This window comes from Calliphora vicina, chromosome 3 (assembly GCF_958450345.1).
Source record: "Calliphora vicina chromosome 3, idCalVici1.1, whole genome shotgun sequence".
Classification (NCBI taxonomy): Eukaryota; Metazoa; Arthropoda; class Insecta; order Diptera; family Calliphoridae; genus Calliphora; species Calliphora vicina.
In genome coordinates, this window is record NC_088782.1 from 26284567 (window position 1) to 26295973 (window position 11407).

The 11407-nt window shown below is 30.8% G+C and overlaps 3 protein-coding genes across 3 annotated transcripts in view; 2 read left to right on the forward strand and 1 right to left on the reverse strand.

Moving 5' to 3' along the window:
* The window catches only part of miple2 (midkine and pleiotrophin 2), a 31677-nt gene extending 29702 nt beyond the window's left edge, over positions 1-1975 (forward strand). Inside the window, exons 3-4 of the mRNA XM_065504095.1 lie at positions 1147-1359; positions 1450-1975. Coding sequence (XP_065360167.1) covers positions 1147-1359; positions 1450-1475 — 239 coding nt within the window. The 3' untranslated portion in view covers positions 1476-1975. The remainder of the gene's footprint in view (positions 1-1146; positions 1360-1449) is intronic.
* A 2912-nt stretch (positions 1976-4887) lies between these two features.
* Positions 4888-7253, reverse strand: LOC135953599 (ATP-dependent RNA helicase p62-like). The gene is made up of 3 exons (XM_065503557.1): positions 6906-7253; positions 6069-6847; positions 4888-6005 (listed from the first exon to the last, which is right to left on the reverse strand). Exons 1-3 carry the CDS (start codon positions 7144-7146, stop codon positions 5280-5282), a joined length of 1746 nt encoding a protein of 581 aa, XP_065359629.1. The 5' UTR covers positions 7147-7253; the 3' UTR covers positions 4888-5279.
* Positions 7254-8320: 1067 nt separating this feature from the next.
* LOC135953646 (EEF1A lysine methyltransferase 2) lies at positions 8321-9060 on the forward strand. The gene has a single exon (XM_065503605.1). The coding sequence runs from the start codon at positions 8356-8358 to the stop codon at positions 9007-9009; it is 654 nt and encodes a 217-aa protein (XP_065359677.1). The 5' UTR covers positions 8321-8355; the 3' UTR covers positions 9010-9060.
* Positions 9061-11407: the final 2347 nt, after the last annotated feature.

An 11407-nucleotide genomic window follows, 5' to 3' on the forward strand; every position in this document is an offset into this window, starting at 1 on the left:
GGTGATCGGTCCATAATTGGTCATAGCTCCCATATAAGGCCCACTTCCGAAAATCACTCACGAATATAAATTATTGATATTTAAAAAAAAAATATTTTAACTCATTTACTTGGTGTAGGGTATTACATGGCCGGGCTTGACCGACCATACTTTCTTACTTGTTTCTTTTGTAGACAACAATTTTCATCGGGATTATATAAAACTTAAGCGGACCTAGTCCCCACCAGAGCTATCCAAACTTGGAACACATTTTCCCCGTTTTAAGAATTTAGGTATTTGAAAATAAAAAATGTCAAGTTTCCGGATCATATAAAAATTGTAAATTGTATTTGTTTTCTATAAAAGAAAAAATATAGGGACTTTTTTGGGAAAAATGATTTTCCAATTTTGGATGATTTAACTTTTTATAGGGACGAGATAACTGTTAGGAAGTTGTGTTTATTTTATTCGGAATTTTATCGACCATTCGTAGGCCCGCCATATCTAAAAAACTATCAAAATAATAACAAATAAATAAACCTAAATATCTCTGGAACTAAAAGAGATATGTATGCATGTTTTTTGTATATCTTCTCAAGGACTATTTACGTTTTAAATTTCAGCTCATTCGGATCATAAATGGATTTTTGGCAATTTTTTTAAAAAAAATTTAATACCCAATGTGGCGTATAATTTTGCTAATTAAGCATAAAGAGCTTTATTTACAACTTTGGTATCTTTGGTGACATCCACATTTTTCGTAGAACATTTTAATCTTTAAATGTCCTTTTTCAGAGGACTTTTTTGATTTCATCAAATTGCCAAATTGACCCCTAAAGAGAGCAGCTAGAGCGTTGAGATCTTCCACCAAAAATAGGATTGATTTTATAGTTCACCTTTTTATCACCTATTTAAGATTTTCTAATGCCTGAAAATCGCTGCCCTGTGTTTTTCATCACAATGGTGCTGTAAAATTTTGTATACAGCATTTAAAAACAAAACCTAATAAATCTTTAGTTCTTAATAAATTTCAAACGTTAACAAACTTAATAGGTTTTCATAATCTTATTTAAATCGTCATTAAAATTCTACATACAATATGAAAAGTGCAAAGTTAATGGTTTTAGTAAATTCATTATTATATTTTCCTTTTGCTTTATAAAACAGCTTGTCGTTATGAAAAGGGTGCCTGGTCGGAATGTACTAATGGACAAATGACGCGCGAGGATAAATTAAAATCAACAGGCGGTGTTGAGCCCAGCTGCGAAGCAGTGCGCAGTATTAACAAGAAATGTAATCCCAATAATGATGCCAGCAAACAGGCTAGTGGCGGCAGTGGTGGTGGCAGGGGCAAAAAGGAGCGTAAAAACAAAGAAAAAGGTAAACATTTTAACACTTGGGGGAGTATCCTCTAACAATTAGCTAAATATTTACACATAATTTTTCTTTCTCTTATTTTTTCTCTTTTAGGTTCCCGCCGTGTTGTTAAGAACTAAAAACCACAAAATATAAAAAAATTATTTTTTTTTATTTTAAGCACACTTTATAAAACAAAAGTTATTTTAAGAGAAAAACCCAATAAGATACATTCATACTTTTACTATTTACATTATAAATTATACAATTTCATAATTTGCATTAACATAAATTATCATAAAAGTAATATAAATACATACAATACAATACAACATACCAACAAACAAATTACAAATATAAATTAAAGTTTTTATCTTTTAATCAGATTTTATAACATTAAAAAACTGCAACAAAAAAATATATAAATATTTTAATGAAAAATTAAATTTATGTATTGCATACATTTTATACATGTATTTTTTTATCGAATACAAAATCCAACATACATTTATTATTATCTTATATTTTAGTTTAATAAACATCTAAATGTAATTTTATTATTTTACAAATATTACAAAGAAAACAAATAAATTTCATAATTTTTTTTAATAATAAAATGGGAAAAACATTTACGAAAGAATTGTTTTATTATAAACTAGCTGACATGGTTTTTGTGACAAAGATATACTCAAACGATTTAAATCTGTGTTCTTGTGCTGTGCCCAATCTTGTATATCCACCATCAATATGTGACAATCAATTTTCTGATATAGGGGTTATATGGGAGTTATGATCAATTACGAACCGATCCTCGCAAAAGGTTTGGGTCAACAGACAGACAGATGACAGATGATTCTACTACCAATATTTTCTATCTTTTTTGATTGTGGGTTGTTTATCCGGATTTGGACCAATCTACACATTCACAATTGAGTTTCTAATAAAGCATTGTTAGTAAATTTAAAACAAATGTTTAAAATTTTATCAAAATTGGCCAAATAACTTAAATAGGTTGCCAAAAAAAAGTACCAAAACAAAACGAATTTTAAATATGTTGGTAAAAAAATTAATCTGTTGGTATCGGTCTTGGGACAGTTATAACAGTGTATAACAAAAAAAATTATTTTTTTAACAAAAAACCAGAGACCGAAAATAACGGGTTCACTTTCATTTCAATGGTAAATTCTCATGCGCAGCCATTTAAAAATAATTTTTTGTGATATATCACTGAGAGAGTCATTTATTCGAGAACATTTTAGGTTTGGGGTTGAGAGAAACAGAAATGAAACAAACACAAATAATTTATTTTTTTCGTAGAAGTAATAAATAATAAAAAATAAATCGCAAAAATGCATTTTATGCAAATCAACGCTTAAATATATAAAATTTATCAAAAGATTAATAATAAATTAAAAAAAATAATCTCATTTCTGTTACTCATAATTTATTACTTCATATTCATCATATTCTGTCTATAATTTATTAAAAATTACTAACAATACGTTATTGTATGTAAATAAAGAACAAATGAATTGTTTATCTCACATCAAACCATTAAAACCATTTAAATAAAAATCATTTTATAACTGTTATTTTCAGTGATTTATTTTTATCACAAAAATATAAATCACAATTTAGGTTTTTTGGTATATGGACGAGTTATTTTCGATCTCTGCAAAAAACAGAAAAGGTTCTCAATTATAAAAACCGGTTAACCTACACAAAAAAACCGGCATGTCGAATTATTCGAAAATATATAATATACTAGCTGTCTCGGCAAACGTTGTTCTGCAATAACGCACACAAAGTTTGAAGACTCTCCCATTATAATAGAAGTCCTTATATGCAATAATAAATGTTTACTTTGTATGGGATATGCCACGCCCATTGTACCTATATAGGTCAATTGTGAATCTCAAAAAACCACTCAAACACACACAAACAATTTCATCGAAATCGGCCCAGCCGTTAAGGAGAAGTTCAGTTACTAACACGCGTACAGAAGAATTATATATATAAAGAAAGATGAAACCGGTAGATTTTTGTAGTTGAAAAACCCGTCTCGGTTATTGAATACATACCCTAATTTGGTCACAAATGTAATAAATGTTAATTATCAATAAACATTTCCTATACATACATACGCTTTTCTAATATTTAATTTCAGATTGCTTCTTTGGATTGCTAATAAAGTCTGTCCGTCTGTCTGCCGAAACTTACTTTCCGTAGCCCCAAATAACTTACATACATATATGATTAATGCACCAATATATCTGCTATAGTCTTCGGTAAAATCGGCCCACAAATAGCTGAGATACATATTAACAAAAAACCACGACTACCTCGATTTTTTATCTATATCTGAATTACTAACAGAAATAATATTGATATCTAATGATAGACATATCAAATACCTTTCCTACGACATACATAACGCCATAGAAAATCTACCGAGAATAGGTCAAAATCGGAAAATATTTTTTCACCAAGAAATTCCAGAAATATTTAATTATTCAATAAATTTTATTAAAATAATTTGTAATGATTTTGTAGTAAAGAAAATACAAAAATTACTTTAATGAAATGGTTAAGACATCCAATTGTATTTGATTTTAAAAATTGAATTTAGGATTAATTTGTTCAAACATTTGGTCATAGAAGACAATAATATAGGTAACTGTAAGCCAAAAACCTAACTCTTTTGTCCAAAACCTAATACATGACAATGTATTGTATGCATTTTGTTATTGTATCTCCCATATGTGTGAAAATAGAGTAATTTTGTTTAATTTTTTCCATTAACATTTCTTCTATCTTTATGTGTTTAATCTATGTCTTTGGTTTTGTATTAAAAGTGGCAGACTATATTGAATCTCAGTTTTTAGCTCTTCAACTACAATTTGAAATGATATTACCTATACATCAGAGATGGGTTCTGAAAGTTTCCATTAAGTACCAAATTTGTGTCGAAAACTTACCAAAAAAAAAGCTATCAATAGTGCCAAAACTGAACCTTGAAAAATAGTTTTATATTAGTACTTCCGTGACTTGTGAAAAGGAAACATATCACATAACTGAATCCAATTATGTTTAAATGTTGAAAGTGTTTCAAAGAATTTAGCTAACCCGGTAAAATATTTGTTTAATCTAGTTTTGTTACCACTGTAATATCCAAAACGGAAAAAATTATCTTAATTAATTTTCTCCTAAAAGTATGCAATGATAAAGGGCAGGTTATTTTTATAAGCAATCTTAGAACCAAAAACGAACCAAATAAGAGGACAAGTTTATAGACCTCATATCAAGAAGTTTGCTTCTTCAGAAAAAGTAAAAATTTTTACTGAATGAAACCACTCTGTTTTGCATGTATAAATTTCTTTACAAAATTCTTGATGAAAAATAAATCGCTTTTATATAGAAAGCACCGCACCTCAGCTTTCTTAATTTGAATTTTAATTTATTGAGAACAAAAATAAATTGCAGTATTTTTATATTGCTTTTTAATAAAAACTTTCAAAATTTGGTCTGATTATAATAGTAGTGCACCTCAGCTTTCTGATAATTTGTTTATAGCAAACGTACGTTTTAATTATGTAAATGCTACACAGTAGTTAAATGTGTAATTCTTAGAGGAGTTGAGGAGTTGTATGAAAATGAAATAAATAATTTTTGTTTGGAATAAAAATCATCAAAAGACATGGAGATTCTAGTAGTCTGCCGTAACAAAAAAAAACTATAGCGAATTTTTAGCAGTTTGTAATAGTTCATATTATCAAGATGTAGAATTATTACATGAAGATGAATGAGTTCACCAAAAATCCACTTAAAATTCGTAATAGATTTTAGTTACAGAGCAGTTAGATTAGATTATTTAAAAAAATTAAATCAATAATAATTTTTCACTCGAAAGCCAAAAAAAAAAAGTATACATGATAGTACTTAAATTATTTTCTGGAATTGTAGACATTACGAGATCTGATGGCACCAACGCCATTATTACCACCACCCCTGTTATTGCCATAGTTTCCACCGCCATTTCCAAATCTACGAACACCGCCGCCACCACCTCTGTTATTAAAACCATTCATGTTAGCTCGATTATCGCTCTTCTCTTTACTTAATATAGAAGCAGCATTAAGAGCCATATATTCTAAATCCGGATTTACGTTTTGATTGGCCTCGCGTAGTATATCCACCAACGCTTTGGCACATTTAGCATTTTTAGTTGTAAAGAATGCATACGATGTACCAGTAGACTGCTTTCGGCCAGTACGTCCGATACGATGTATATAATCTTCCGAGGATTGAGGAAAATCAAAATTTATAACATATTTAATTCCATCAACATCTAGACCACGAGCCGCTACATCGGTGGCTACCAAAATATTGGAACGACCATTGCGGAAGTCTGTCAAAACATTATCGCGATCTGATTGTGACTTATCACCGTGTATGGAACCCACTTGCACTCCAAAGCCATTAATGAAACGAGCCAATTCATCCACTTTCTTTTTGGTAGCAACGAAAATTATAATTTTTCCTGGTTGAGGTTGATCATAAATATTTGATAGTAAACTCTTTAGTTTGGATCCTTTGTCTACCTCACTACAGACATCAACATATTGACGGATATTATGATTGGCCGATAGTTCAAGAGAGCCTATATTAATCTTTAAAAGGAAAAAAAACAATTTATATAAATAAAAATTATACTTTTTCAAAATACAAAATACCTGTATATAATTATTTCCTAAGAAATCTTCAGCAAGTTGTCTAACCTCCTTAGGCCAAGTAGCACTCCACATTAAAATCTGACGATCTGGTCGAATTTGACTTAATATTTTACGAATTTGTGGCTCGAAACCCATGTCCAGCATGCGGTCAGCTTCGTCGAGTACCAAATATGTACAACGTTTCATATTTGTTACTCCATTAGCTAAGAAGTCTAGCAAACGGCCGGGTGTTGCAATAACCAGTTCCACTCCACCCTCAAGGTCATTAGTTTGACGGGTTTTGGGGGTGCCACCAAAAATACAGGTATTGCGTACATACACATGCGAACCGAAATCATCAGCCACTTTTTTTATTTGTTGAGCCAATTCTCTTGTAGGAGCCAATACCAAAGCTATTGGTCCATCGCCCTTTGCCAAAGGCGGCTGATGATTTATGTGAACTATGGCAGGCAAAATGAAAGCTAAAGTTTTACCGGAACCAGTCATAGCAATACCGACCAGATTATTACCACTCATAGCTATGGGCCAAGATTGAGCTTGTATGGGAGTGGGCTCATTGTAACCTTGGCGCCGTATCTCATTCATACAATAGTCAGGAAAGCAGGCTTCGTCAAAATAAACAATAGGTTTCGGAGCAGGTCCCCGGACTGTTATTTCATTGGCTGCTCTGTAACGTTCAACATCATTCATGGGCCGGGATGCTGTCTGAGGATGCTCTTTGTAAAAGTTCTTCTGAAATGGAGGCAAACGCAGCTGCATCCAATTGATCTCCCGCAGGTCTAAAAACAATTATTTATTCGAATTTTATTAATTAATAACAATTGATTTGTCACATACTTGAAAAATCATCAGGATTTCTTGAATTATTATTTAGTCCTTTATTGCCACCTCCAAATCTTCCATAGCCACCTCTCATATTGCCACTTCCCGAAGGACGACCATTTCTTTCAATACGACCACTTCTTACATTACCCCTGTTATTTCCAGAAAATCCACCACCACGGCCTCTAGATCCACCAACTGCAGGACGACCTCCTCGTCCACTCGCATTTTGATTTCCGCTTTTAGGCGGTGACATTTTGTTGCAAAGGATATAGATCAATAAAAGCTTTTTCTAAATTCAATACCAAGTATTTTTATTTTAATTTAAGCACTTTTATTAAACAATAAAATTTGTGAATTTTAACTAGAATCGGCAAACCAAGGCGAATTTATACAAGGCGACAGCACGAAGCAATGAGTCGAATTAGTATATTTTTTTATATATGGAGTTTGACATTTGATGCAGGAACTATATATTTTTTATGTATAAAGTTTGACGTTTACCATAGAAAAAACCGTTCAATTGAGGTCATCTTGTATAAATTCGTGGCAAGCCAAGCGTTGCACAAAAAAAATATATTGCAAGTTAGTGATGCCAGTACTTTTTCAGCTTTCATCCCCAATTAATACTTTTTGTGTTACCAAAACTCCCAACAACAACATGTTACACAGAAAGAAATTTTAAAATCAAATTTTCTTTCCTGTTTTTAAAATTGCTGGTAGCAAATCATGTAACATATTTTATATAATAATGTGGAATTTTAAATTAATAGTGACCATTTTATTTTATGTAACTTTCTACCACAAATCTCAAAAAAGCTATTTCGGTAATTACATTTTAGCGGTAACGATAACGGTCATTTTAATCTGACTCAAATTATTAAATTACATAAGAGATATATTACATTTTAAATTTGTTAATTTTGATATATATTACATTTTAAATTTGTTAATTTTTTCTTGTCAAAACAATTATTCGAACAACTTTGTCTGTAATACAAAAATAATGCCGTTTTAAAAAATGTAAGAGAAAGCTTTGAAGACATACATGTTTTCCCAAACAGAGAAGAATATGAACAAAATTGTAATTCTGCCGACGTTTTCACAAAACAATGGCTTGTCAAGACGTGGAGTAAGAAGTAGAGTTCTAAAAGTCGATTGTTACTCTTCGAACACTCGACTTTTTGCTGAAAAAGGTGGAAATAGACTTTTTGGTCGAATAGTTGAATTTTTGTTATAAAAAGTTTATAAAATGCGTTTTTCTGCGTATTTTTTACATTAAAATAGCATGAACAGTCGAAAAAATTCGACTTTAAAAATATAAAAACTCGACTCTGCTAATGATTTCAAGCTCTGCATTCAAACAATATATATAACAACTTATTGGTATGAAAACATACGAAACTATTACAAAAAAACAGTGTGGCAATATTTTTCTTCAGCTGTTTCTGTTGTTAGAAGCATCATGTCCGTGGAAGAATTGAATGGATCAGAGTTGGGCACAAAAGAGTACTGGGAACAGGCTTATGAACGTGAAATTAAAAATTATCGAAATCACGGAGATGTTGGTGAAATATGGTTTGATGAAGATTCCCAAATACGTGTTATTAATTGGATAATGAAACGGGATGATATTGAAGATGATGAACGCATAATTGACTTGGGCTGTGGCAATGGAATGTTGTTAATAGAACTAGCACGAGAGGGCTACACCAATTTGCTGGGAGTGGATTACTCCCCAAAAGCAGTGGAACTAGCTCAAAGTATTGCTAAGGACCAAGACTTAAAGATCGATTATAAAGTAGCTGATTTAATGAATGTTGAATCGTGCAAAGATTTGGGTCAATTTGGTGTAGTACATGACAAAGGTACATACGATGCTATTAGTTTGTGTCCTGACAATCCAAAAGAAAAGAGAGAATTGTACATGGAATCGGTAAGAAACATAATGACAGAAGAAAGTATGTTTATTATCACGTCTTGCAACTGGACCGAAGATGAGCTAATTAATAGTTTTCTGGGGAAGTTTGAGAAAATGTGTAGCATACCGACTCCATCTTTTAAGTTCGGTGGAAAAGTTGGCAGTGTCGTTACCTCAGTAGTTTTTAAGAAAATTTAAAAATTGTAGTTCCTTCATATTTTATAATAAAATGTTTTTTAAAAAAATTCAGATGAATTCGTGAACGAAATTTATTGGGAAATAATCGTAAAAATCAGGTATGTACGTGGAAGAAAATCGGAAAAGTATATTGTGTTTTCAGATATAATTTGGTCTGGGAATTGTTTTGATACTCAGTTAAACATAATTTTTAGGCGTAGGATTTAGTTTTATGTACATACAAATATTATGTATTGGAGAATAAGATTGTTCCATGGTCGAAGCTAAAAAACTCTGTGTGCCCGTTAGAATTTTAATCGCGAGTAGTATTAAATTTATAGGTCCTTCAGAGTGCCTTTTTATATCCTTCAGCTTCGTGAGAAGGGTATATATAAGTTTGTCATTCCGTTTGTAATTTCTACATTTTTCATTTCCGACCCTATAAAGTATATATATTCTGGATCCTTATAGATAGCGGAGTCGATTAAGCCATGTCCGTCTGTCTGTTGAAATCAATTTTCTGAAGGCCCCAGATATCTCCGGGATCCAAATCTTCAACAATTCTGTCAGACATACTTTCGAGAATTTTGCTATTTAAAATCAGCAAAATCCGTCCTTAAATAACGGAGATATGAGCAAAAATCCGAGACAACCTCTGAAAATTTCATCAAAAAACACAATGTATTGCATGCTTTGACAAAAAAACAACAAAACGTATGGTTGAATGTGCAAGCTTTGCGTATTTTGTTTTTTTTTGTGTTTTGTTTCTTTTGGCGTTGTTGTTGTTTTTTATACAACTAAACTTTTGATTTCAACAAATCGTATGTTTGAATGTGCATGCTTTGCGTATTTTGTTTTTCTTTTGGCGTTGTTGTTGTTTTTTATACAATTAAACGTATGTTTGGATGTGTGTTGGTTTCATTGCCTTGCGTATTTTGTTTTTGTTTTTTCTTTTGGTGTTCTGTTTCGTTTGGCGTTGTTGTTGTTTTTTGTGTTCTTGATAAATTTAGGATGCTGTAAGCTGAAAGTGGGCAATGTGCATACATACCTATATACTAATTATAAAAAATAATGATGCATCCACAACAAAGGTGAAGGGTATATAAGATTCGGCATAGCCGAATATAGCACTCTTACTTGTTTTGTATGTATGTTTGGCATAAATCAAGATACCGAAATAGCTTGCATTTTAATAATTTGTTTGATGTTGATAGCTTTCATAATTATAAGCACAAAAACGTTTTTGCCCGCTCTCTCTTAGTTTAAGAGTTATAGGAATTTAAAATCAATATATATAATAGTAAATTTCTCATATATTTGGAAAATAATCTAATCATTATGGGTATCATTGAATAGTGCTTCAAAATTCCTTTAATATGATACATATTATGGTGCTGATTAATGCCATTGTGAACCAAAAATTAATTTTTGAATTTATATGACAATTATTCAGAAAATTTTAATATACAGAAAAATTGATTTTAACGAAGCCGGTGTTCGATACACCCTAGAATTTAAAGTCCGTTCGACCGGCCGAAGGCCTACAATACAGAAAATATGAATATTAAGAGAAAAATATAAACTGTTACTGGGATCTTGATTTGTTCCAAGACCTAACTAAGTTGTCAAAAACCTAAGTGGTGAGAATGTATTACTAAAAAACTATGTGAAAACAAATACAGCACTCGTATTTTTGTTAGAGTTTTTTTTCTAGTTGTCGCTATGCGTATTTCTCTATGGAGTTATATTTAAGCCTGATTTTACATGAACTCATTAAAAGTATAAAATAAAATTTTACTTTCGTTTTTTTGAAAACGTAACTTTTATTTTAATTTTATACAGCTTACAGTCTGGCTACTCTTATTTAAAAAAGAAATATTATAAGCCAACTGCCATCTCTGTCTTTCTCATCAACAAAATTGTCTTTTCTCGTATTTACATATGTATATATTTGCCTCTTTTCAGTAAATCAATTTATGCAACAATTTTCAAAGCACGCAGTTCCTATATAGGTTATTAACGACAGTGAATATAGAATTGATTACATGATGATAGTTGTTCAATAAGATCAATAAAAACAACTCGCATTTTGCTTTTGTTTAATCTCTCTAAATGTCAAACTCAATAAATAAAAAATAAACAGCTGGGGTAAACCTTTTTCAGTGTGGCCTGATGTTCATGCCGGTAAATTATTTTTTTCCGAAACAGTCAATAGTGCCATAAAAATCGCTAGAAAATAGCTAACTCAAATAAATTTTTAGTTACAAATTTTAGAAATTAAATCCTTTTTAGCAAAACTGTTATTGTTAATATTAATAAAAAAATAGTTTTTGATTTTTATTAACGTATTTTAAAGCACTATGTTATTAATTAAAAGATATATTTACTGTTATATATAAAAACTTTAAAAGCCCTATAA

What these genes read in the sequence shown, in the direction of transcription:
- LOC135953646 (XM_065503605.1), top strand. Translation starts at nt 8,356, where the DNA reads ATGTCCGTGGAAGAATTGAATGGATCAGAGTTGGGCACAAAAGAGTAC.
- LOC135953599 (XM_065503557.1), bottom strand. Translation starts at nt 7,146, where the DNA reads ATGTCACCGCCTAAAAGCGGAAATCAAAATGCGAGTGGACGAGGAGGT. An exon ending in AAATCCTGATGATTTTTCAA is followed by an intron (nt 6,848 to 6,905) that starts GTATGTGACAAA and finishes AATTGTTTTTAG; the next exon opens with ACCTGCGGGAGATCAATTGG. An exon ending in TAGGAAATAATTATATACAG is followed by an intron (nt 6,006 to 6,068) that starts GTATTTTGTATT and finishes TTCCTTTTAAAG; the next exon opens with ATTAATATAGGCTCTCTTGA.